The following is a 27226-nucleotide window of genomic DNA, read 5'->3' as shown; positions in this document are numbered from 1 at the left end:
CAACATTTTCTTTATCCAGTCTGTCATTGATGGACATTGGGTTTGTTCCAAGTCTTTGCTCTTATGAACGGTGCCACAATAAACATATGTATGCATGTGTCTTTATAATAGAATGATGTATAATCCTTTGGGTATACGCCCAGTAATGGGATTGCTGGGTCAAATGGTATTTCTAGTTCTAGATCCTTGAGGAATCACCACACTGTCTTCCACAATGGCTGAACAAATTTACACTCCCACCAACAGCGTAAAAGCATTCCTATTTCTCCACATCCTCTCCAGCATCAGTTGTTTCATGACTTTTTAATGATCACTATTGTAACTGGCATGAGATGGCATTTCATTGTGGTTTTGATTTGCATTTCTCTAATGACGAAGGATAATGAGCTTTTTTCCATATGTTTGTCGGCTATATAAATGTCTTCTTTTGAGAAGTGTGTGTTCATATCCTTCACCCACTTTTTGATAGGGTTGTTTGTTTGATTTTTTTTTTTTTTCTGGTAAATTTGTTTAACTTATTTGTAGATTCTGGATATTAGTCCTTTGTCAGATGGATAGATTACAAAACTTTTTTACATTCTGTAGGTTGCCTGTTCACTCTGATGATAGTTTATTTTGTTGTGCAGAAGTTCTTTAGTTTAATTAGATCCCATTTGTCAATTTTGGCTTTTGTTGCCATTGCTTTTGGTGTTTTAGTCATGAAGCCTTTCCCACACCTATGTCCTAAATAGTATTGCCTAAGTTTTCTTCTGGGATTTTTATGATTTTAGGTCTTACGTTTAAGTCTTTAGTCCATCTTGAGTTAATTTTGTATAAGATGTACAGAAGTGTTCCAGTTTCAGTTTTCTGCATAAGGCTAGCCAGTTTTCCCAGCACCATTTATTAAATAGAGAATGCTTTCCCCGTTGCTTATTTTTGTCAGGTTTGTCAAAGATCAGATGGTTGTATGTGTGGTGTTATTTATGAGGCCTCTGTTCTGTTCCATTGGTCTGTATATCTGTTTTGGTACCAGTACCATGCTGTTTTGGTTACTGTATCATTGTAATACTATTTGAAGTCAGGTAGCATGATGCCTCCAGCTTTGTTTCTTTTGCTTAGGTTTGTCTTGGCTCTGCAGGCTCTTTTTTGGTTCCATAAGAAGTTTAAAGTAGTTTTTCTTTTTTCCAGTTCTGGGAAGAAAGTCAATGATAGCTTGATGTCAATAGCATTGAATTTATAAATTACTTTGGGCAGTATCGCCATTTTCATTATATTGACTCTTCCTATCCATGAGTATGGAATGTTTTTCCATTTATTTCTGTCCTATCTTATTTTCTTAAGCAGTAGTTCGTACTTCTCCTTGAAGAGGTCGTTCACATCCTTCGTAAGTTGTATTCATAGATATTTTATTCTCTTTGTATCAATTGTGAATGGGAGTTCACTCATGATTTGGCTCTCTGGTTTTTAAATTATTATTATCATTGGTGTATAGGAATGCTTGTGATTTTTGCACATTGACATTGTATCCTGAGACTTTGCAGAAGTTGCTTATCAGCTTAAGGAAATTTGGGGCTGAGACAGTGGGGTTTTCTTATCATGTAATCATGTCATCTGCAGAGACAATTTGACTTCCTCTTTTCCTATTTCAATACCCTTTATTTCTTTATCTTGCCTGATTTTCCTGTGCAGAACTTCCAATACTATGTTGAATAGAAGTGGTGAGAGAGGGCATCCTTGTCTTGTACCGATGTTCAAAGGGAATGCTTCCAGCTTTTGCCCATTAAATATTATATGGGCTGTGGGTTGGTCATAAGTAGCTCTTATTATTTTGAGATATGTTCCATCAATACCTAGTTTATTGAGAATTGTTAGCATGAAGTGGTGTTGAATTTTGTCAATGGCCTTTTCTGCATCTATTGAGATAATCATGGTTTTTTTTTTTCATTGATTCTGTTTTAGTCATGCATTACGTTTTTTGATTTTCATATGTTGAACCAGCCTTGCATCTCATATATGAAGCCGACTTGATTATGGTGGATAAGCTTTTTGATGTGCTGCTGAATTTGTGTTGCCAGTATTTTATTTAGGATTTTCACATCGATCTTCATCCGGGATATTCACCTGAAATTTCCTTTTTTTGTTGTGGTTCTGCCAGGTTTTGGTATCAGGATGATGCTAGCCTCATAAAAGGAGTTAGGGAGGATTCCTTCTTTTTCTATGTTTGGAATAGTTTCAGAAGGAATGGTACCATCTCCTCTTTGTACCTCTGGTAGAATTCAGCTGTGAATCCATCTGGTCCTGGACTTTTTTTGGTTGGTAGGCTATTAATTACTGCCTCAATTTCAGAACTTGTTTTTTCTTTCTCCTTTCTTGATGCTCTTAGGGATTTAATTATGAAATAAGATGAATTGATTTGACTATTTTTGATTCTAGTCCACTCCTGGGTCTTAGAGGAGCCCCTTCTGATCACTTTCTCCATGCCTGTGTGTCTTTTGTTAAATGTTCTGGCTACATGTCCTCCTCAGGAAGGGGCCACAGTTGGCACACAAAACCATAACTTTGACCTGTCAGACCTAATCTGCTGTCTTTGTGCTTCCTGAAGACAGATGAAAGTGGGAATACTAGGTAGGTTGGAATCTCTTGCAGATGTGGCCCATCTGGCTATGGAAGGTGAGGACAAGTGAAGTTATTTGCCATGCTATCGGTGTGTTACTAGGGCAATAGGAGTCTGCACCACCTAGTGACAAGTGAGGGTGGTGGTTGGAATGTCACACATCCTGCCATACGAGTGTTTCCTGGGGTAACAGGAGGCTGCACACTTTACCTGAACTCATACAAAGCAAGATTACTGAGCTGAAAGCTCTGTCAGGTATTACCTGTCTGGTTACCAGTGACAGGTTCAGGTGGAGCATGCTCTGCTGTTCAGGTGTTTCCTGGTACAATAGGAATCTGAGCCCTCCAGCTGAGTTCACACAAAAAGGAGGCCACTTGGCTGGAAGCTCTAGCAAGCATTGCCCATCTGGCTAACAGCAGCAGAATGAATGAGGTTGTGTGCCATGCCATCTGGGTGTTTCCTGGAACAACAGGAAGCTGCATCCTTCTGCTGCATTCAAACAGAAGTGAGACTGCTGGGCTGGAAGCTCTAGCAAGGATGATAGTAATACAAGTTGATTCTTAATTAATTAAAGCACATGCAGGAGCCGATCCAAAAAGACAAACACCATTAAATCTCTCAGACTTTAAAAATATAGACATATTCATTTTTCACAACATAGCATATCGTGACAGGTCTTTCTTGATTTATTACATTTACTTATTATCCTCTGAAGTATATTTTTATGCCTGAATTTTACCTAAGCTTCGGTCTTCCATTAACTTTGCATTCATTCTTAATTTTTGTAAACTACCATATTTTCTAGAAATCGGTAATTATATTCTAAAATCATTGTAGTCATCAAATCATATGAACACCTGCTTGGCCTCTCTGGATAAGGTCAAGTTTCTCACATAAGCAAAATTTACTTTTATTTGGCATTTACAATGTGAACATAATCTTAAAATCTGACTTTGGCTTTTGGTGTTATTAATAAGGTTTTTAATCCAATTTGTGTTTTTTATAGAAGTGATACAGCCATACTGTAATCCTAGCATGCCTGAGTTTTGTATATAGCTTGGAAATAATATTTATTGTCAAATATTTTTAAAAATTTAACTTTCTTCTAAGATATTTATTAATCTCAACATCTTTTTTTTTTGCATATTTTCCCTGTGAAGTGCCATTCACTCTATCAATTACTACCACAAAATCTATTGTCACCTTGCCTATTTATGCAAAGCAAATCATTCTCCAACTGTTGACTCTAATCCTTCCTCTCAAATAGGTTCTGCTAAATAAACGACCGTGAATCTCTGAGACATCTGTTGTATCAAAGTACAACAACATTAACAGTAAAACAAAAATATTGGGAAATATGAAATATCTGATCCTTTCTCTCTTTCTCAAAACTTCTGTCAGCCAGGTGTGGTGGCTCACCCCTGTAATTCCAGCACTCTGGGATGATGAGAAGGTTGGATCACCTGAGATGAGGAGTTTGGGACCAGGCTGGACAACGTGGTAAAACCCCGTCCCTACTAAAAATACAAAAATTACTCAGGCATGGTAGCAAATGCCTGTAATCCCAGCTACTCAGGAGACTGAGGCACAAGAATTGCTTGAACCCAGGAGGCAGAGGTTGCAGTGAGCTGAGATCACACCACTGCACTTTGGCCTGGGCAACAGAGGAAGACTCCGTCTCAAAAAAAAAAAAAAAAAATCTGTCAATGATTACACTTCCAAATTTGCTTGTGGTTCTCTTCTCAGCAAAATGAGGCTACTAAAGTTGATTGGGGTTTTAAATAACATTCCTTTGACTTTCTGAGCACCTATTGAAAAGTCTCAGCTGAAGCATAATTTCATCTGAAAAAAATTAAATGCATTTGGCTTTCTGTACTAAACATTCTTCTCTACACACTCCTTACCATGGACTATCTCTAATGGAGCCCTTTCTTTTATATAGAAATAAATGCCATTCAAATTCCTTAAATATAAACATGTGAGCTACTTGAGCATAGCAACTATATCACATTCTCTTTTATTCTCTATATACCATTCATGAGTGGATTATGTAAGTGCTGTAAATTGTGCATTAAATGTGTAACATGAAAAAAAAAAACAGAAGCATATATAGCTGAATAGATAGAGAAATTATTATCTAAATCATATTATGAAACTCTATCACTTTACCCAACAATGAGTCTTCTAGGAAATTATAATTATTTACATAGAGAAGTATTATTACTAAATTAATCACTGAAGAAAAACTAGTTGCAGAAAGATCATATTTTTCCCAAACATATCACTCATTTTTTTTGTATATATTTTACCTAATGGCATTGTCAATGTTTTGACCATTCAGGTAGAAACCATATCAGTGTCTTTGTTGATACAATACTTTCACCCTCAGATGTAGTCGATCGGTAATCACAAATTCAAATTATATTCCTCACATTTACTATTATCAATGCAAGCCACAGCCCTATAGTCTCATACTTGGTTTCCTAATAAATACTTTTAATTATTTTCCCTACATTTACACTCTTCTGTTTACTTGCCAATCTTTGTTTAGCTGCCAGACTACCTTGGTAAAGAAACAAAACAAAACAAAACAATAATGACCTTTTGACTGCTTTTCCTTAATACTAGATTAAATTATTTTGCCTGTAAATTAAAATAGAAACTCGTATACATCACATAAAGCTACACAAGGCCTCCAATTTCAACCAAAAATTTTCTTTTATAATCTCTGGTATATGATTTACTCTAAAATTCATACTTGTGGGAATAGTTTCCAAATATCAGGATTTTCTCTCATTTTCTGATTTGTTTCCTTTAGCCACTCTCTGTCTAGAGCCTACCAAAGCTTTCACCTCACCGTATATGTGATCTGTCACACCAACTTTTTCTGATTGCTCCATAGATGACTAATGGTTTTCTCTGGGTTTCTGATCATATTGCACCATTTATATCACATATCACAATATTCTTCAGAGTACAAGCATACCTTACTTTATTGCACTTTGCTTTATTATGGTTTGCCCATATTTAGTTTCTTTTTTTTTTTTTTTTTTTTTTTTTTTTTTTTACAATTTGAATGGTTTTGGCAATTGCACATCACGCAAGTCTATTGATATCATTTTTCAAACTGCAAATAACTAATTTATATCTCTGTGACCCATTTTGTTAATTTTCACAAGTTCAAGCTTTTACGCTATTATTATATCTGTCATGGTGATCTGTGATTGGTGATTTTTCATATTACTATTGTAATTGGTTTCGGGCATCACAAATTAAGCCCACAAAAGATGTCTAACGTAATAAATGGGTGTCTACTGAGTGCCCCACATATCAGTTGTTTCCTAATCTCTCTCCCACCCCTCAGGCCTGTTTCCTGAGACACAACAGCATTGAAATTAACAAACCAGCAATAATCATAACTTAAGTCTAACTCTAATCCAGCAGAAGACCCTAACTCTTTTTATTCTATGAAGGCTGAAATAGGTGAGGGAGTCACAGAGAAAAATTTGGAAAGCTAGCAGACATTGGTCCATGAGGCTGAGGAAAAAAAAAAAAATCTACCTCTATAACAAAGAAGTGCAAAGTAAAGTAGCAAGTGTCAATGTAGAAGCTGCAGAAAATTATCCAGACAACCTAGCTAAGATCATTGATGATGATGATTACACTAAACAACAGAATATGAATGTTGACAAAACAGTCCTTTATTGAAAAAATGTGTCATCTGAGACTTTAATACCTAAAGAGGGGAAGTCAATGCCTGACTTTAAAGCGTTAAAGGACAGGGTGACTCTTTTGTTAGTGGCTAATTCAGCTAGTGACTTTAAGTTAAAGACAATGTTTATTTATTATTTTGAAAGTTCTATAGTCCTTGAGAATTATGCATTGAGAGCCCTTGAGAATCTATTTTGCCTGTGTATTATAAAAAGAAAAACAATGCCTAGATGACAGCACATCCGTTTAAAGCATGACTCACTGAATATTTTAAGCTGACTCTTGAGATCTACTCCTGAGAAAATAAAATTTATTTCAAAATATTACTGCTCAATGACAATGCACATGGACACCCAAAAGTTCCAATGAAAATGTACAAAGAGATTAATGTTGTTTTCACGCCCACCAATATTACATCTATTCTGCGGCCCACTAATAAAGGTGATTTACTTTCAAGTTTTATCATTTAAGAAATACATTTTGTAATGATATTGTTGTCTTAGATTGTGATTTCTGTGATTCATATGAACAGAGTAAATTGTAAACCTTCTGTAAATAATTTACCATATTAGAAACTAAAACATTTGCAATTCATAGGAGCAGGTCAGCATATCAACATTAACAGGAGTTTGGAAGAACTTGATTCTAATCTTCATGGGTGACTTGAGGAGTTCAAGATGTGTTGAACTCAGATGTGTTTTCTTCCATTTCTTTCATCAATGTTTTATCAGTTTATAATATCTTATATCTTCATGGCTAAATCTATTCCTACATATTTCATTTTTGTAGCTTTGTAAATGTGATTTCTTTTTTACACTCTTTGTTTTTCATTTAGATATTGGAATACAGACACACAACTGAGTTGTTGGATGATAATTTAGTGCCTTCTGCCTTTACCGGATTTGTTGATCAATTTTAAGAGCTTGTGGTGGAGTCTTTAGGATTTTCTGTGTATAAAACTATGTCATACGCAGAGAGGGATAATTTGATTTTCTCCTTTCTGATGGAAGCCCTAAATGTCTTTCTCTTGGCTAATTGCTCTGGCTAGAAACTCTAATGTTTTATTGAATAAGAGTGGTCAACGTGGACATATTTTTCTTGTTCCAGATCTTAGAGACAAAGCTTTCTAACTTCCTTTTTATAGTGTGATGTTACCTGTGCATTTCTCATATATGGCCTTTATAAGTTTGAAGTGTTTTTTAATATACTTTATTTGTTGAAAGTTTAACGTTTTCTTCATGAAGAAATGTAAATTTTATCAAATCCTTTTTGTACATCTACTGATAAAATTATATGTTTTTTCTTAATTCTCTTGATGTAATGTATCACATTTATTGGTTTGCATATATGTAACCTTCATAGCATGTATATATACATATACATGCATATATGTAACCTTCATGGCACGAATTCATTCTTTCTTATAGCTGCGTAGTATTCCATGGGGTATATTGCCACATTTTCTTTATCCAGTCTATCATTGAGGGGCATTTGGGTTGGTTCCAAGTCCGTGCTATTGTGAATAGTGCTGCAATAAACATATTTGTGCATGTGTCTTTATAGTAGTATGATTTATAATCCTTTGGGTAGATGCCCAGTAATGGGATTCCTGGATCGAATGGTATTTCCAGTTCAAGATTCTTGAGGAATCACCACACTGTCTTCCACAATTTGGTGGAACTAATTTACCCTCCCACCAGCAGTTTAAAAGCATTCCTATTTCTCCACATCCTCTCCAGCATCAGTTGTTTCCTGACTTTAATGATCGCCATTCTGAGTGATGTGAGATGATATCTCCTTGTGGTTTTGATTTGCATTTCTCTGATGACTAGTGATGATGAGCATTTTTTTCATATGTTTGTTGGCTGCATAAGTGTCTTCTTTTGAGAAGTGTCTGTTCATATCTTTTACCCAGTTTTTTATGGGGTTGTTTGTTTTTGTCTTGTAAATTTGTTTAAGTTCTTTGTAGATTCTGAATATCAGCCCTTTGTCACATGGATAGATTGCAAAAATTTTCTCCCTGTCTGTAGCTTTCCTGTTCACTCTGATGATAGTTTATTTTGCTGTGCAGGAGCTCTTCAGTTTAATTAGATCCCATTTGTCAATTCTGGCTTTTTTTGCAATTGCTTTTAGTGCTTTGGTCATGAAGTATTTGCCCATGCCTATGTCCTGAATGGCATCACCTGGGTTTTCTCCTAGGGTTTTTATGGTTTTAGATTTTATGTTTAAGTTTTTAATCCATCTTGAGTTAGTACTGAAGCCATCAGTTCATGGTTTTTAGTTTTTGCTTTTTGATGTGAGTTCTTATTACTGTTTCAGTCTTTTTATTCATTATTTCCCTGTTCATGTTCTATTTCTTTTAAATTCAATCATGGTTGGTTGCACGTGTCCAAAAATTTTTCTATATCCTTTAGATTTTTTTATTTGTTGGCATGAACTTGTTTATAATAGTATCTTATAATCCTTTGTATTTCTGTGTATCAGAATTATCTTTTTCATTTCTCATTTTATTTATTTGAGTCATCACTTTTTGTAGTCAATCTAGCTGAAGATTTTTCAATTTTATGTATTCAATAAACCAACTTCTGTCTTGTTGATTTTTAAATATTTCAAAAACCTCTGTTTTATTTATTTCCACTATAATCTTTGTTATATCCATTTTCTACTATTTTTTTAGTTTAGTTTCTGTTTTCACGTTTCTTGAGGTGGTATAGGTTGTTTATTTAAGACATTTCTGCATTTTTAATGAAGACATTTACTGGTATATATTTGTTGTTTTAGAACTTATTTTTTTCTATATCTTCTAGGTTTTGTTATATTGTCTTTCCATTTTTATTTTTCTCATATATTTTAAAATGATTTATCTATATACCTAATGGTTGTTTATGAGCACAGTTAATTTCTGTATAATTGTACATGTTCCCATATTCTTTCTTTTATCGATTTCTAGTTTTATTCTGTTGTGGAAAATAATTGATCTAATTTTGATTTAAAAAAATTTTATGACCTATTTTGACCTAAAATATGGTCTATTCTAGAAAATGTCTCATGTACTGTTGAGAAGATTACATATTCTGCAGCTGTTCGATGGAATGTTCTGTAAATGTCCATGTTAGGTTTATCTTACCTAGAGTGCAGTTTAACTCTGAGGTTTCTTCTTTGATTTTCTGAATGAATTATATTTTTATTATTGTAAGTAAAGTGCTGAAGTCTTCTACTATTATCATATTGCAATAAATCTCTCTCTTCAGCTCTATAAATTTTGCTTTATATATTTGGATGTTCCAGTGTTATGACCATATATATTTACAATTTTATTTTGTTGCTCTATTTTGTTCTTGATTATTATATAATGGCCAACTTCTTATCAATTCTGATAAAATATATTTTAACTAAGTATGGCTACTACTGTAATTCTTTTATTGTTTACAATGACAAGAAGCAAAATTTTCTATTTCTTTCCTTTTAGTCTGTGTATGCCTTCATAGGGAAAGTGAGTTTCCTGTGTGGACAATAGAGTTGAGTTTTAATTATTCATCCGTTAAGTCACTCTATGTCTTTTACCTGGATCATTCAATCAATTTCATTCTGTAATATTATTAACAGATAAAGATTTACTACCTCCATTTTGTTAACTGTTTTCTGGCTTATTTTTGTATATCCTTTCTCTCTCTGTAGGTGTCTTTATAGTAGTAGATTTATAATCCTTTGGGTAGATGCCCAGTAATGGGATTGCTGGATCAAATGGTATTTCTATGCTCTGTCTCTCTCTTTCTCTCTCTCTGTCTCTCTCTCTTTGTGTCTTCCTTTATGGTTAAGTAATTTTCTCTAGTAGTATGCTTTCATTTCACGCCATTTTTGTTTGTTGTGTCTATGTTTGGCTTATTAGTTAATGAAAGATTTACAAGGATACTTTATTGTTAGATATTTTAAACTGATGACAACTTTGAGCGCAGAGAAAAACAAACAAAACTGTATTTTGACATTTTTGTCTTCTACATAATTACTTTTTGATGTCTCAATTTATATCCTTTCAAATTTTCATAATGACGGAGTTTCTGTCACCCAGATGTCCAGATCTCAATTTGCAAGCTCCGCCTCCTTTCTCAGCCTCCCGAATTTTCATCGCCCGGCTCACCGTTAAGGATGGTCTCGATTTGACCTCGTGTTATTATTGGGATTACTTGAGCCACCGCGCCCGGCCGAGTTAATTTTCTTTAATAACCTTGTCTTTTTCTTCATGATAAAGATATAAATGTCTTATATACCACAATTATAGTATTAGAGTATTCTGAATTTGTCTTTATAATTGCTTTTACTAGTGCTTTTTTTGCCTTCAGATATGTTCTTATTACATGTGAGTGTCCTTTTCTTTCCAATAAAAGTATTTTCTTTCTTATTATTTCTTATAAGATTGGTCTGGTGTTTATGTATGCCTTAGATTTTGTTTGTCTGGGAAAATCTTATCACTCTTTCAGATTTTAAGAATTGCTTTGGTAGGCAGAGTATTTTTGCATGGCAGATTTTTTTCAGCACTTTAAATGTATATCTCATTGTCTTCTTGCTCACAGTTTGATTTATTTTTTTGAGAAATTTGATGAAACTTGAATTGGAACATTGTTTAATGTGGTATAAACCTTTCCTTATACTGCTATCACTATTGTTTCTTTGTATTTGCCTTTTAGCCATTTAAATAGGATGTGCCTTTGGGAAATACTCTTCGGATTAAATTTGATTAGGGTACCTGGATACTGTCATCTTTCTCTAGATTTACAAAATGTTCCATCATTATTTTCTTAACTATGCTTTCTAGACCTTTTTATTTCTTATCTCTTTCAAGAACTCCTATTATACGGAGGTAGTTTGCTTAATAATGTTTGATATTGTCATAGGCTTACTTCACTAATTTTAATTATATGTCTTTTTTTGGTCTTCTGACTGGGTAATTACATATGTTTTACCTTTAGGATTGCTGATTTCTTACTCTGTTTGAACAAGTCTGCTGTTGAAGTTTTCTAATGAGTTTTTCAATTCACTTCACTTATTTTTTATTAATTGGATTTCTTTTTATTTTTAAAACATTTCTACTTCTTTGCAAAATTTATCATCTCTTTCCTAGATTATTCTCTAAAGTGTGTTTTTTTCAACTTTCTAATCATATGTACTGTGATTTCTGAATTTTTAAAATAGTGGTGCACTAAATGTCTTATCAAAAATTTTATGGAGCATCTGAACTTTAATTCTGCATTGTAACTGAAAACCAGACTTGCAGTGATTTCTAGTTCTTGCAGAGACTTAAGCAATGACTGAAACTTCATCTTAAATGTTATACTTGTTTGCAGGTCATAGAAAAGCTCCGTATGAGGACCTGAGAATTGTAAAAAATACGGGCCAAAGATTCAGACTTTCTTTTGGATTTTGGCCCCTGCAGTGTTATGGTACTGGTCAGACCCCACAACATGGCATTCCTGCTAATAGGAACACCAAGCAGTTGCTGAGATCTGTGTGCCTGTCACTGTGATTAGTACTCCCACTCTTGTTTCCAATTCAACCCAGGTCATTAAACTGTCTAGCCACTCCTAATGTCTCTCCTGGGGTAGGACAAAAATGGGCTTCCCCAAAAAAATCACAGATCCATGAAGAAACTGAGCATTCACTTCAAATTTCCTCCTCTGATCTTGGTAACTGCAGGTAAAGTTCTCTCACAGTGGTGTCTTCTTGGTGTGTGGAAGGGGTGTCATAATCCAAAAGAATTATTCATCTTATAGATCATGAGTTTTCCCATGTCTATGAGTCTTGGGATTTTCTTCTCTTTTTAGCTCTGGTGAATTCAGAGTGGCTTTTTGTATTTACATAGTTTACTAGCAATATTTTTGTGTGGGAATGAATGTTGGGGGGTGTTATTTCATCATTTTACTGACATCACTCCTCAAGGAATATTTTTATGAGTTTGCAAACTATTGTGATTTTAGAATTAGATATTTACCAAATATTAAAAGAGCCATATATTTATTACTTAAGTGTTCTGTATAATTATTTGATTGGGCACTGTTTCTAGTAATTGATTACTATGTATTGAAGCCATGTGTTTCTAACACAAACTTTCTTGTAGAGACTGGAAGTATATGGCAGAATATAGGGACAATATAACTATACATATGGAAACTTCTTTAGATTTTTATTAAAGCAGAAGTAAACAACATTATTCTACATAATATTGCATCTTATGATGCAGAAATTATTTTCTTTGTAGGAAATGAAATAATTTGTCCATATCTCTGGCAAAGATGGCACTGTGGTGTTTTCTCTGGGGCCAGTTGTGCAAAACCTTACAAAAGAGAAGGCTGATCTCATTGCTTCAGACTTGGCCCAGATTCCACAGAAGGTGAGTACAACCTCCAATCCTTATAACCAGCCATTTACACAGTGAAGAAAGTGTGGCTTTCCATTTAGAACTTGAATCTCATTTTCTGCTTTGCATTAACAGGCACTACTTCTACATAAAAAATTTTAAAGCATTTTAGTAGTGTATGTGGGCGCATGTAATCATTTGCCTATGAATTCCAGAAGTAACTTTGAAAATACTTATCTTTGTTGTTATTTGCTTCTGACAAAATGAAAATAAAATAATAAGTTCCTATCTCACATTTTGAGATTTTAAATCCTTTTTTTTTTTTTTTTTTTTCAGACGGAATCTCGCTCTGTCACCTAGTCTGGAGTGCAGTGGCTCGATCTTGGCTCATTGCAACCTCCGCCCTCCCAGGTTCACGCCATTCTCCTGTCTCAGCTTCCTGAGTAGCTGGGACTACAGGCACCTGCCACCACTTCCGGCTAATTTTTTGTATTTTTAGTAGCTTAGTAGCTGGGACTATAGGCACCTGCCACCACGCCCAGCTAATTTTTTTGTATTTTTAGTAGAGAAGGGTTTTCACCATGTTAGTCAGGATGGTCTCAATCTCCTGATCTCATGATCCACCCAGCTCGGCCTCCCAAAGTGCTGGGATTACCGGCGTGAGCCACTGCGCCCGGCCAAGATTTTAAATCTTAAGGTCTGTGCTTACTATTCAAAAACAAACAAACCAAAAAACAAACAAACAAAAGCAACCCTGAAGTGTACTAACTCCAAGGAACATATAAAGGGAGGGCGGATATAAAAAAGGTAGAGAAGAATTATGCCCAAGAATCTCCTCAACATATTTGATTGTGTCAGAACTCCACCCAGTGTACTTGGGCATAAAAGTAGAAGCTTAGATTCATGTAGACTTTCTTATGAATTAGACTTTTCTAGAATTAGAAGGGAATTGCAATTTTGATATTACAGTTTAGCAATCAGATAATTTTAACTTTCTTCTTATCGTAATTCTAGATTTCCACTCTTTAGGTACTACTATTTATACACTATCCAAGGAGTTTTTAAAAAATTAATGGTTAATTAAATTTCATAAAACTCAATAAAAGCAAGTATGCTAATTAGGATTGTGAAATTTGTTTTGCTTATGAAATTGGAATATCTATGTATTCCTATGTTTTCAAATGCAATATTTTCATATAGGTTTCCCATAAAAAAATGAAGTATGTGACAAAAGGCATAAAGATGAACAAAATTCAACATTGAACATAAATTATAAGTAACTTCTTTTTCTTTTTTAATTAAAATAAATTAATATATAAAATCAAAGAGCTAAGGAGGCATGAAGAAAAGCAGAAAGTAAAGACAACTAACTATCCAAAAACAAATAGCAAAATCTAAAGCAAAGTTTTTCTATGAAGAGAATAGCATGGAAAAGACTCATCCCCATGATTCAATTAATTCCATCAAGTCCCTCCTACAACATGTGGGAATTGTGGTAGTTACACTTCAAGATGAGATTTTGGTGGGGACACAGTCAACCATATCAGGCCATTATGATCTCCTGTTTTGGTTACAAATGAACATTAATAATCCTTTCTAATTTTAAGGTCTTGACTTTACATGACAATATTAGTTGACACAGTTGCTTGCTAAAGGAAAGTCTTGATTCCATAACCGTCATTCTTTAAAAGTTGTGTAAGTAAATTTTGGTAGTGTATTAAAATCCAAATCCATAGTGTGACAAGTAAGACTGCCTAACGTCTTCATTCCAAATTAACTGTCTTTTGTAATCTCCTGCCCTCAACATTCTCTGTGATCCATACACATTGGGATGCTCTCCATATGTCCACGACCTTTACTCTTTCTTTTCTTTATTGGAAAATCCCTTCTTGGCCACACACTACCTAGGTCCAATCAAAGTTTTCATCTTATATCATATGTTACCTGCCTCATTAAGTTTTTCTAATTATTTCATATAGAAGTACTTGCGTTTTTTCTCTGAAACTCTAAACATCCTTATTATTCATGTGATTCATATCAAAATAGCCTTTATATTATAGCTATTCAATGTATTAACGCTAATTAGTGAGGGTCCACATAGGTAAGGTGATGTAAAATATTTGTTTTCCAAAACCACCTTGTACATTTGGGCTTTGTGTGGAATGACAGAAAGTGTGTATATGTTTGTGTTTAGTGTGAATTAGAAACTTTAAAAATTATATTTGTTTTTTTTCCCCTGTCATTGAAAATATAGATGAGTACAGTTATATTTCATGTATATTTATTTTTTTAAGGTTGGAACAAATTTTTCTGGATACATTATTTTTTGATTCCCATAATAAACATCAAGCTTCAAAATAAACAGTGGCTATTTATACTTAATATTTAATGTTTAACATCTGTGTATATTTCTTTCAATTCTGAGCCCTGTAAACTCTGAGTCTCTGTGAGCATTGTATCTGGGAGCTACCATCACGCTGTTTGAGAGTGGGCTTTAACTATTCTCCACTGGCAGCTCTGCTGTGCTGGTTGTGCATTCTGTGGGAAAGTCCTGGCTGGCCTTGTGATGTGAGCCATTAGCTTAATGTCAAAAACATTCTAGAGAAACTCATAGAAAGGGGCCACAAAGTAACAGTGTTTACTTACTGCAGGCTTTTCTCATTGACTATAAGACTTATTCATTGAATTTCAAGGAGGTCCATGTGGCATATGACAAAGATAATCTTGGGAATGCAAATGATGAATTTTTGACCTAGCTTAATATTTTATTTTACTTTCTCTTTGAGACAAAGTCTTGCTCTGTCACCCAGGCTGAAGTGCAATTATGCAATCATGGCTTGCTGCAGCCTTGAACTCTCAGGCTCAAGTGATCCTCCCCACCAAAGCCTCCCAAGTAGCTGGGACTGTAGTCACACCCTAGCACACCTGGTCAATTTTTTTGTAAAATGTTTTTACAGAGTGGGTCTTGCTATATTGCCCAGGCTGGTCTCAAACTCTTTGCCTTAAATGATGCTCTCACCTTGGCCTCCCAAAGTTCTGAGATTACAGGTTGAGCTACTACATTTGGCTCCTAGACCCAGTTCTCAATATCTTTCCTGGCTTAGCATCTGGTAATCAAAGGTAAAACTAAATATATTTTTTAATTGAATTGGGTGGAATTTTTAAACCACTATGTGAGTGTTGTCTACAGACAGACACTCATGAAGAAGCTGCAGGAATTGAATCATTACAGCGTAATAGTTCACTGACCCTATAGTTTTCTCTGGGGAGCTAGTGGCTGAGCTGCTTGCAGTCCCTTTTGTGCTCACACTTAGGAGGCAAATCAGAGTGATGCTGCAGGAAACTTCTAACTCCACCTTCGTATGTACCTGTGCACATTGTAGGACTAACAGACAGAATGACCTTTCTGGAAAAAGTAAAATATAAAATGCTTTAAGTTTTCTTTACCTTTTATATCCAGGATTATGACTTTCATTTTGGTAATCATTTTATAGTGAGGCATTAGATAAGGGTCTTTTATAATATAAATAATACATTTTTATATATCTGTCCTACATGCAAAACTCTAACAGTGATACCGATGAAAGACTAATCAAAATCTAATTGGGAATAGAAGTAATACACGTCTTAAAATAGTTACACTTTCTTTACAGACAGTTAACCATTTTTCTTGATACTTGTTAGAGTCATGTCAAAAATAAAAATAAAAATAAAAAACAACATTAATACTTTGGAAGATGTATGGTTCATCATACGTAATCTCGAAAGCCCACGGGCTGGAATTGCTGAGTCGCCCAAACAGCAAAGATGGTGGCCCATATCTCTCTCTGTGAGCTCTGTCCCAGGGATTTTTCAAATCTCTGTGGGCCCAAGAACAATGGTGGAAGTGCCTGGAGTCCCCCGCTGGGAGGTCCCACCCAGTGAGGTGGAACAGCATCTGCAACCTACCTGAAGAAGCAGTCTGGCCATGTTTTGGTAGAGTAGCTGTGTTGTGTTAGGGAATTTCTTCCTTCCCCTGGTCGATTTGGACTGTCCAAAACTCAAATGCCAGGACAGCTAAGTTGCACAAGCAGCAAAGATAGTGGTCCGGGTACCCAGCGTGGCTGAGAGTTCCATTCCAGGGAGGCCCAACACTCCTATCATGGCTGGTTGAAATTCCAAGCCAGTGAATCTTATCCTGTGGGGTATTGTGAAAATGGGACCCACAGACTGTCACTTCTCGGCCCCCTGAATTCAGCCTTCCACTTTGCAATTCTAACCTTCCACTTTGCAAGAGTTACAGCTACTTTTGCCAGGAAGCCCTGAAGGCCAGAGTATCTAGACACCACGTCTCTACATGTGCCTGAGTGGCTGCTCTGCTGAGATTCCGCATACCTCTGTGTGTCAGACTGAAGGCCCGGTTGAGTGGGTTCATGAGGGGATCTCGTGACCTGAGGGTTACAAAGATCTGTGAAGGAAGCCTGTTACTTGGAGTAGCACATGCACTCACCACTTCCCTGGGTGAGGAAATTTTCCTTGGTTCTGTGTTGCTACTAGGTTGGCTGTCATCCTGCCTTGCTTTTCTTCATTCTCTGTGGATCAAGTTGTTTCCTTAAATAGTCCCAATGTGAGTGCGTGTATGTTTCAGTTGAAGGGGCTCTATTTACTCACCCTTTCTGTTCCTCTTTGTGAGAGCCATGCATATTACCTACTTTCAGTCAGTCATCTTGGCCACTCCTCCAGCTTAAAATATTTTTAGAGTATATCTCATATTAAGTGTTTTCACTAATACAAGGCATACTTCTGAGATGTTGCAGATTTGGTTCTAGAATACTACAATAAAGCAAATATTGTAATGAAGTGAGTCACACAATTTAGTTTCTAAGGCATATAAAAAGTTATGTTTACACAATGCTGTAGTGTATTCAGTCTGCGATAATATTAAGTCTATAAAGTACATGCCTTAATTAAAAAACACTTAATTGCTAAAGAGTGCTAATGATCGTCTGAATCTTCAGTGAGTGCAACTTTTGTTGACGGAGAGTCTTGCATCAATGTTGATGGTTGATAACTTATTATAGTGGTGGCTGCTAGCAGTTGGCATGGCTGTGGCAATTTCTTAAAAATAAGACAACAATGGCATTTGCCATATACTTTAACCCATCCTTTCACAAAAGATTTTTTTCAGCATGCAATGTGATCAGATAGCATTTTACCCATAGAGGATCTTCTTTCAAAATTGGAATTAATCCTCTCAAACTCTAATGCTGCTTTATAAAGTAAGTTTAAGTAATATTCTAAATCTCCTGTTGTCATTCAACAATGTTCATAGCATTATCACCAGGAGTAGATTCCATCTCAAGAAACCAGTTTCTTTGCTCTTCCCTAAGAAGTAACTCCTCACTTATTTGTTTTATCATGAGATTTCATCAATTCTGTTACATCATTAAGTTCCACTTCTAATTATAGTTATCTTTCTAGTTTTATTATATTTGCAGCTACTTATTTCATTGAAGTTTTGTTATAGGAACAACAGGTTCATATGCTTACTGTCCAATAATAGTCCGATTACACTGAGACGTCAGGTTTGCAGCAAAGAAGGAGTTTAATAATTGCAGGGCACTGAGCAAGGAGATGAGAAGAGAACCTCAAATCCAGCTCCTCAAGGAGTTCTGGGCTGGAGGTTTTAAGGAGATCATAGATGGTGATAGACTGGAAAATTTGGGTAATTGATTGGTCAGGGTAATAGGGACAAAGGTATCAGAACAAGAAACAACATTATTTGCTGAGTCAGTTCCTTGTGGGGACCTCTAGATCAGCTGGCATCAGTGAAGTTCCTCAGATCAGCTGGCATCAGTGAGGTCCTTCAGACCTGCTGAGTCAGTAGTTTTATCTGAAGGAATACCTCAGAAGGAAAGTTGATCCTTTCATAATGTTTAAGTTATTATCTATAGAAGAGTTAAGAGGAACTACAATCTCGTAACAAGGTCTGCAGAATTCCACGACAATAGCCAAATAACTATGAGGAAGTGAGTCAGAGAACAAGCTAACCTAATGATTAATGCTAAATGTACTACAAGCTTGATTTACTTTTCTCTTTTTCTCTCTTTATCTTTGATTACCTTAACAAAGTTTATAAAGATAGTGTCATCTTGAAACTCTCAATATCTTACATCATGGTTGTAAGAATCAACTTGTATATGCTATATAATAAATGAACATTTAAAATATTATGTTACATAAAAGAAGCCACTCACGAAATACCACATATTGTATGATTCCATGTATTAAAAATCGTCCAGAATAGGCAAATCTATAGAGATAGAAATTCAATTAGCAATTACCCAGCACAGGGGAAATGCAGATACTAGAGGTGGAGAGGAAAAGGCTAAAGGCTATAGGGCTTATTTTGGGGAGATAAAGGGGCTGTCAAATAGATTGATGTGGTAGATGCACAATTGTGTGAATATACTATGAAACAGTAAATTTTACACAATAATTGATAAATTGTATGATTTTTAAATTATACGTCAACAAAGTGTACAAAAATGTATGGACCATGTTTAGTCATTTTATCTTTACTTTTGTGTCAAATGGACTGCAGAAACATGACCTTTCACTGCTACCATTCTGGACACTCTTCTAAAATACATTGCATAAGACAGATGGCATGCCCATACAAGATCCTTGATATTAGCTGAAGGATAGCACTCATAAACATAAACGGGAAATTAATCACTTCTGTGTAAACAGGTCATTTACCTTCATTTGTCTCCTTGCCATCCACATGCTCGGATTGTTGATTTAATGATATTGTATGTACTTTGAAGTATAAGGGTTACATTTTAACTTCTTGGTTAATTTATCTTTGGATATAACCATGAGAAAAGACAGAAAAGAACAGCAACTGGAAAACAAGCATTGCATTGCACCAGGATGTCTGTGAAATGGACTTCAGTAATTCTGCTAATACAACTGAGCTTTTACTTTAGCTCTGGGAGTTGTGGAAAGGTGCTGGTGTGGGCGGCAGAATATAGCCATTGGATGAATATGAAGACAATCCTGGAAGAGCTTGTCCAGAGAGGTCATGAGGTGACTGTACTGGCATCTTCAGCTTCCATTCTTTTTGATCCCAACAACTCATCCGCTCTTAAAATTGAAGTTTTTCCTACATCTTTAACTAAAACTGAGTTTGAGAATATCATCAGGCAACAGATTAAGAGATGGTCAGAACTTCCAAAAGATACATTTTGGTTATATTTTTCACAAATACAAGAAATCATGTGGAAGTTTGGTGACATAACTAGAAATTTCTGTAAAGATGTAGTTTCAAATAAGAAATTAATGAAGAAATTACAAGAGTCAAGATTTGACGTCGTTTTTGCAGATGCTATTTTTCCCTGTAGTGAGTTGCTGGCTGAGCTACTTAACACACCCCTTGTGTACAGTCTCCGCTTCACTCCTGGCTACAATTTTGAAAAGCATTGTGGAGGATTTCTTTTCCCTCCCTCCTATGTACCTGTTGTTATGTCAGAATTAAGTGATCAAATGACTTTCATGGAGAGGGTAAAAAATATGATCTATATGCTTTATTTTGACTTTTGTTTCCAAATATATGCCATGAAGAAGTGGGATCAGTTTTATAGTGAAGTTCTAGGTAAGTTTTTTTTTTTTTTTTTCAATCTGTAACATGAAGATCTAAGTTATTTGTATCTTTGAAGCAGAGCTTATATAAAGCCTTAAAGTCAGGGTAGTGGGGTTTTGGTAAGTGAATTTATAAAACGAAAATACAAGATGATCTATCAATCTCACAAATATTATAGAAAAGCTTAAATTACAGGGTCAGTTAAAACCCTGTGGCCATCACTCACACTGAACACCCCAGGAAATCATAAACCTACATATTAGTGCATCTAAGACTTTAAGCAATTACACATCTATTTTACTATGCATTGCTTTACATCTTAAAAATGGTAAAACCCATCAAATAACATCTTACTGAATGCATGGATTTAGAATGAGTAGTTACACATTTTTCTACAACTATCTATATAACTGCAGAAATTATTTTTTCTTGTAAAGCTTAGTTTTCTTATTTAGAAATCAAAAGATGTTCCCATGTTACCAGATTTCCTTCACAGTAGAGAGAGATAATGTCCATATCTCAGATGCAAAAATCATCAAAGATAATTTGAAGTTTCTAATATTTCTATACTCTTTCATTAAAGAATTGGAAACCATTCATTTAAAGTCCAATCATCTTGTTGAAATGTGAAGATTGTTATATCTACATAGTTTTTTTCAAACTATGTCTCTTTATTAAAAAATATGAGACAGATTAAGGTTGAGTACAAGTCTTTATTTCAATAATTTCTCAAAAATTTCTAGCTATAATTTACAAATATATTTACTTAAAAATAATATTATTAAGATATTAGCTTGAATCTAAAAGAATACAAGGTTTTCAGCCATACTCTCCACATAGTCCATAGTTCACTTGAAGAACCAAAGATAAAAGGATTGGCTTAATGAGTTGTGTAAACTAGACTATTTCTTAGAAAATTATTTTTATGGGTACAGTAGAATTAATTGACTATGGAGCTCAAAGAGTTGTTTAAATGTCCATATGCTACTATTGAAGCTTTAAAAAGAAAAGAAATTGATGTTTAGTTCTCTATGGCTTATTTTAATAATTGTTTATGATTGTGAGTATACTGATGTGATATTAGAGATGTAGCTTAACCTCACAATTCTCCTACTACTTTGTCTTTCTTATAAATATACATAGGCAAAATAAATAATACATAAAATTAAATTATGTCTATAGATGAATATATGTATATTTTTCAAAGCACAGACACTTTGCCTATATTTTTGCCTACATTATTCTAACTCCTTTCAGAAAATAACCTAATGAAATTATCTTGTCTCATCCACTTTTCTTTTTCTTATTCTTGTTAGGAAGACCCACTACATTATCTGAGACAATGGGGAAAGCTGACATATGGCTTATTCGAAACTCCTGGAATTTTCAGTTTCCACATCCACTCTTACCAAATGTTGATTTTGTTGGAGGACTCCACTGCAAACCTGCCAAACCCCTACCTAAGGTAAACATACTTTCATTGGTTTTATTTTGTTGGCTTTGAAGTTTCAGTAGAAATGACTCCATAGTCTTCACTCAGAGTGTTTGACTTACCCTGAAAGAAAGATGGGAAGTAGGTTGGGTAAAGCAGATACCAATTGGAAAGTCATGTACATATTGATACCATCACACGTATATGAGTTTTATGAGTATTACAAATAGAGGAGAATACTAAGGAGACTTTGAAAATAGAGTTGGTTAAATTAAAGTCTTCATTATGCAACACCTAAGAATGTATTGATCATTCGTTCAAATAATATTTGCAAAGGGATAAGCACAAAACACAGGTAAGTGCAGAATTTTCAGAGAAAAAAATTGGACACAGTTTCTGTCTCCACATAACTTACATTCTACTTCAAAAGATAGAATATGTGCAAGTAATAAAAACTATATAAAATCTATTATCTCAAGGAAAAACCCAATGACAAGAAAGCATCAGTGGAGATAATAAAAAGTATCCTGGAGTCACTGATTACTAAGATGAGAGCTGAACAATATGCAAGAATAAGTGAAAGAATGACGGGGAGAGACAGACAAAAGAAGGAAAGCAGGTGAAGTGGTCAGGACAGTTCTCAAGACCTCAGGTTTAGTTTGCAGGGAGAGGTTAAGAATCAGATGATGCTGAGAGGCAAATTAGAGCCGGATACATATTAGGAGTTGAAATATTTATTAAGCATATTGAAAAACTATGAAAAAGAGTTAAGAAATAAAGATATATGAAAAGATTCTCTTCTTTAAGAAGAACTTTCAAGATATTCAATGGATTAAATTGCAGGAGGGCCAGACTGTGAAGAACCAACCATCAGGAAATTTTGCATGGATTCAGGTAGCAGGTGATGAAAAGTGGACTAGAATGTTGATAGAAATAATTATGCTCACATTTACAAAAATACTGACAACTTCATATTGTGTTGTGTGGAAAAGTGCAGGCAAGATAGTTCAGATGGTTTCTATTTCTTGGGCATCTGTGATGTTGGTATTAGTTTTGTCGTAAGTGTTAGAGAGAGACTATATAAGACTAGAAAGCTGATTAGGAAAATAGTTATAAGTGCATGGTCATGGAAGGTGATTAATTCCTCCATAATAGGGGATGTGTCATCTTGAAGGCCTAATTGAACTGGGTGAGCCATTAAGATATACAGGATTTAACCTATAATTTAACTTTGACAAAGTTATGAAATAGTTTTTCTAATATCTTATTGAAGAAGTCATAGAGGTTATGAGGTTGGCTTGAAACCAGTTTTAGGGGGTTTGATTCCTTCCTTTTTCGTCTGGATTTTATATAGGTTGGTTCTTCAAATGTATGATAGAGTGGGGAACAGCCGTACAATCACTCTAAATTGGTAGAGGGTTGTCCAAAACTAGTGAGACTTTACGTTTTGAGGTGAAAGCCTCTCAGGTTATATAAATTATTAAATTAATATTACTGCTGTTAGGGAAATAAAATGGGACATTTTATCATCCATACATAAAATGCAGTGTAGTCGGAGTAACATCAGGGTATACTGGATAAACCGAGAAAGCACTGTGGAAAGAAAGTTAAATTTATGCCTATAAATATAAAGCAAAGTGGGTTTGGGCATAGGTTTGGTCGAGTGTATAGCCTGAAAATAAGGGACATCAGTGAATAAAACCTCCTATAATAGCGAATACGGCTCCTATTGATAGGACATAGTGAAAGTGGGCTACAACATAGTATGTGTCATGTAATACAATATCTAATGATGAGTTTGCTAATACAATACCGGTTAGGCCTCCTACTGTAAAGAGGAATTACAAAGCCCAGAGCTCAAAGTATTGCAGAGGATCACTTGGTGTTACTTCCATGAAGTGTGGCAAGTCAACTGAAGATGTTAACGCCAGTGGGAATAGCAATAATTATAGTGGCAGAGGTGAAGTAGCCTCGTGTGTCTACGTCCATACCTACTGTGAACGTGTGATGGGCTCATACAATAAACCATAAGAAACCAATTGATACTATAGCTCAAATTATACCCACGTACCCAAATGGTTCTTTTTTTTCCAGAGTAATATGTTACAATGTGGGAGATTATTCTGAACCCTGGCAGGATAAGGATATAGACTTTGGGATGGCCGAAGAATCAGAATAGATGTTGATATAGGATGGGGTCACCTCCCCCAGCTGGATCAAAGAAGGTGGTGTTAAGGTTTCCCTCTGTTAGTAATATGGTAATGCCAGCGGCTAGGACTGGGAGGGAGAGGAGGAGTAGGACTGCAGTAATTTTTAAGACTGATCAGACAAACAAGGGGGTTTGGTATTGGGATATGGCAGGGGGTTTTATATTGATAATAGTGGTAATAAAATTAATAGCTCCTAGAATGGAGGAGATACCTGCTAGGTAGAATGAAAAGATAGTCAAGTCTACAGAGGCTCCTGGGTGGGAAAAATTTCCTGCTAGGGGAGGGTAAACTGTTCAACCGGTTCCAGCACCAGCCTCTATTATGGTAGATGAGAGCAATAGTAGGAAGGAGGGGGGAAGGAGTCAGAAGCTTATATTATTTATTCAGGGGAATCTTATGTCGGGGGCACCAATTGTTAGGGGCACTAGTCAGTTCCCAAAGACCCCAATTATAATGGGTATTACTATGAAGAAGATTATGACGAATGCGTGGGCTATGACAACATTATAGATATGGTCGTTGCCTAGGAGGTTGCCGGGTTGACCCAATTCAGCTCGGGTAAGGAGGCTTAAAGCTGTACCTCTGACCCCAGCTCATGCGCCGATAGTAGGTATAAGGTTCCGATGTCTTTATGGTTAGTTGAAAATAGTCAACGGTTGGCGAACATAGTTGGGGGGTGTAAAATGGCTGAGTAAGCATTAGACTGTAAATCTAAAGACAGAGGTTAGGCCTCTTTTTACCAGTCCTGAGGTGATTTTCATGTTGAATCGCAAATTCGAAGGAGCAGCTTCAATTCTGCCGGGGCTTCTCCCGCCTTTTTTTCCCTTTTGTAGTAGAAGTAGATTGAAGGCAGTTGATTCGGGTATTCAGCTGTTAACTAAATTTTTGTGGGTTTAAGTCCCATTAATCTAGTAAGGGCTTAGCTTAATTAAAGTGATTAACTTGCATTCAGTTGATGTAAAGTGAAATTTTGCAGTCCTTGTGTATTTCAGAAATTAAGTATGATTTACTTACTAAGGACTTTGAAGGCTCTTGGTCTTGCTTAACCGAAATTTCTAGGAGATAGATAGGGTTAATGGGGAGATTGGTAAGAGGAAGGTGGTGAGGGTAATAAGTCGGGGGAGTAGTCGTGTAGGTTTTGTGCTTTCAAATTGTCATTTTATTTTTATGTTGTTGGATGTGAGAAACAATGTCACAGAAGTAGAGTAGATTAAGCGTATATAAAAGTATAGGTTGAGGAGGGTTATAATGGTTATGGTAATAGGAATAATAAAGTCATTATTTTTTGTGAGTTCTTGAATAATAATTCATTTAGGTAGGAAGCCGGTTAGTGGGGGTAGGCCTCCTAGGGATAATAAAGTAGATGATATTAAAGGTATTAGGTTAGTTTACTTCAGGAGCAGGATAGCAGTAAGGTTGTGGTATTTGAATTTAGGTTGAGTGCTATAAATGCAGTGGCTGTTAGGATGATATAGATGGTTAGGTAGAAGTTGGTAATGTTTGGGTTATATGTTAATGTTGTTATTATTCAGCCCATATGGTGATTGAGGAGTATGCCAAGATCTTACATAGCTATGTTTGGTTGAGCCCTCCTCAACTGCCCACCATAATGGATAAAATTGAGAGGGTAAGAAGGATGCTTATATTTATTGATGGTGAGATTTGGTATATAATTGAGATGGGAGCTAATTTTTGCCATGTAAGAAGGAGCAGACTGGAGATTGGGGGGTTCCTTGGGTGACTTCTGGGATTCAGAAGTGAAAGGGGGCTATTCCTAGCTTTATGGTAAGTGTTGTTATTATTATTAAGGATGAGTATTGGTTGATGTTGTTTGTTATGGTTCAATATCCAGAAAACAGGTTGTTGGAGAGGATGGCTATTATAAGAATTATGGATGCGGTTGTTTGTGCAAGGAAGTATTTGGTGGCTGCTTCTGTGGAACGGGGGCTTGTTTTTTTGATTATAATTGGAAAGAAGGCTAGTATATTTATTTCTAGGCCTGTTCAGGTGAAAAATCAGTGAGAGCTTAGTGATGTGATGAGGGTGCCTGTGAAGATGGTGAAGTAAATGATAAGTTGAGCTAGTGGGTTGATTAGTACGGGAAGGGTGAAACCAACATTTTCAGGGTATGGGCCTGATAGCTTATTTAGCTGACCTTACTTTAGGATAGGGTGTGATGGGTAGCATGGAGAATTTTGGATTCTCAGGGATAGGTTCAATTCCTATGATTCTAGAAATAAGAGTATTGAAACCTCTATTATTTACTCTATCAAAGTAATTCTTTTGTCAGACATATTTCTAGGTTTGGGGGGGAATGCTGGAGATTGCAATGGGTATTGAAATATACCACATGAGAAGTGCCAGTGTGAGTGGGAGGAAATTTTTTCATAGTAGATATATAAGTTGATCGTATCGGAATCGGGGGTATGCTGTTCAAATTCATAAAAATAGGGAGGTTAGGAGGAGTGTTTTGATGGTAAAGCATATTGTGAATAATTCTGGAGAATAGATGGTGTATAATGGACCTAGAAAAATTATGGTTGTTAGAGCATTTATTATAATAATATTTATGTTCTCAGCTGTAAAGAATAGAGTGAATGGATCTACGGCATATTCAATGTTGAAGCCTGAGACTAGTTCTGATTCACCCTCTGTGAGATCGAAAGGGGCTGGGTTAGTTTCTGCTAGTGTGGAGATAAACCATATTATGGCTAAGGGTCATGATGGTAGGAGAAGTCAGAGGTGTTCTTGTGTTGTGAAGAGTGTTTGTAGGTTAAATGAGCCGCTTATTAGCAGAACTGGTAGTAGGATAATGGCTAGGGTAACTTCCTATGAAATTGTTTGGGCGATGGCTCGTAACGCACCGATTAGTGCGTAGTTTGAGTCTGATGTGCATCCTGACCATAGGACTGAGTAGACAGCTAAGCTGGATGTGGCTAGAATGAATAAAAGGCCAAGGTTGGAAAGGGCGATAGAAAGGGCTAAGGTTGGGGCGGTAATATACAGGGTAATGGTGGATATTGAGGGTTTTAAGGGTTCTTTGGTGAAGAGTTTTATTGAATTGGCGAAGGGTTGTAATAGTCCGTAGGGGCCCACAATGTTAGGTCCTTTGCGTAGTTGTATGTAGCCTAACATTTTTCATTCAATAAGTGTGAGGAATGCTGTGGCGGCTGGTACGGGTGCAACAAGAAGCAGAAGGTTGATTACAGGCATGGTGTAAAGAAGAGGAATTGAACCTCTGATTGTAAAGTTTTAAGTTTTATGCAATTACCAGGCTCTACCATCTTAACAAACCCTGTTCTTG

General features: G+C 35.6%; 1 protein-coding gene across 8 annotated transcripts in view; it reads left to right on the top strand.

The window, feature by feature from the left end:
* Positions 1-27226, top strand: part of LOC126955127 (UDP-glucuronosyltransferase 2B33) — a 329416-nt gene that overhangs the window by 281487 nt on the left and 20703 nt on the right. For 3 of the 8 annotated variants that reach the window (XM_050791392.1, XM_050791393.1, XM_050791391.1), the window contains 2 exons: positions 20155-20292; positions 21597-21745. The exons of 4 other annotated variants lie outside the window; for them this stretch is intronic. In XM_050791392.1, the coding sequence (XP_050647349.1) occupies positions 20155-20292; positions 21597-21745 (287 nt within the window). Of the gene's footprint in view, positions 1-20154; positions 20293-21595; positions 21746-27226 lie in introns of those variants that run through there. One more of the 8 variants, XM_050791401.1, reaches the window with a different exon arrangement.

This window comes from Macaca thibetana, chromosome 5 (genome assembly GCF_024542745.1).
Source record: "Macaca thibetana thibetana isolate TM-01 chromosome 5, ASM2454274v1, whole genome shotgun sequence".
Classification (NCBI taxonomy): Eukaryota; Metazoa; Chordata; class Mammalia; order Primates; family Cercopithecidae; genus Macaca; species Macaca thibetana.
The sequence above is the reverse complement of the archived record's forward strand: the minus strand, read 5'-3'. Positions and strand labels throughout refer to the sequence as shown.